Source organism: Physeter macrocephalus, chromosome 13 (genome assembly GCF_002837175.3).
Source record: "Physeter macrocephalus isolate SW-GA chromosome 13, ASM283717v5, whole genome shotgun sequence".
Taxonomy (NCBI): Eukaryota; Metazoa; Chordata; class Mammalia; order Artiodactyla; family Physeteridae; genus Physeter; species Physeter macrocephalus.
Window position 1 is genome coordinate 163,582 of NC_041226.1, and position 392 is coordinate 163,973.

General features: G+C 76.5%; 1 protein-coding gene across 1 annotated transcript in view; it reads left to right on the top strand.

Moving 5' to 3' along the window:
* Positions 1-392, top strand: part of RNF17 (ring finger protein 17) — a 114,836-nt gene continuing 114,444 nt past the window's right edge. The window contains exon 1 of the mRNA XM_055089659.1: positions 1-130. Coding sequence (XP_054945634.1) covers positions 1-130 — 130 coding nt within the window. The remainder of the gene's footprint in view (positions 131-392) is intronic.

Below are 392 nucleotides of genomic sequence, written 5' to 3' on the forward strand. Positions count from 1 at the left end.
ATGGAGGCAGCGGCGTCGACGGCTTGCCGCGTCGCGTCCTCTTGCGGGCGGGTGGAGAGCAAGGGCCAGGCCTGCGGAGCCGCCGAGGCCCTGTGCAGCCGGTGCGGAAGAAGGTCGTCCGGAGCTCCGGGTGAGGGGCTGGGGGTGAGGTCGCGGCCCGCCGGCGGGCAGGGGAGCCGAGGGACAGGCGGGTGGGCAGTGGCCGCGGCGGCGAGAGAGAGCGAGGGAGCCCGAGCCCGAGTCCACAGGCCGCCTGCGAGGTCGGGACGCAGAGGCCTGGAGGGCGGCCCTCACCCCTCCCTCACACCCCCTCACCCCCTCTTCCACCCCCTCACCCCCCGCCTCCTCATCCCCCGCCCCACCCCCCGCACCCCCACCTCCCCCTTCGGTCC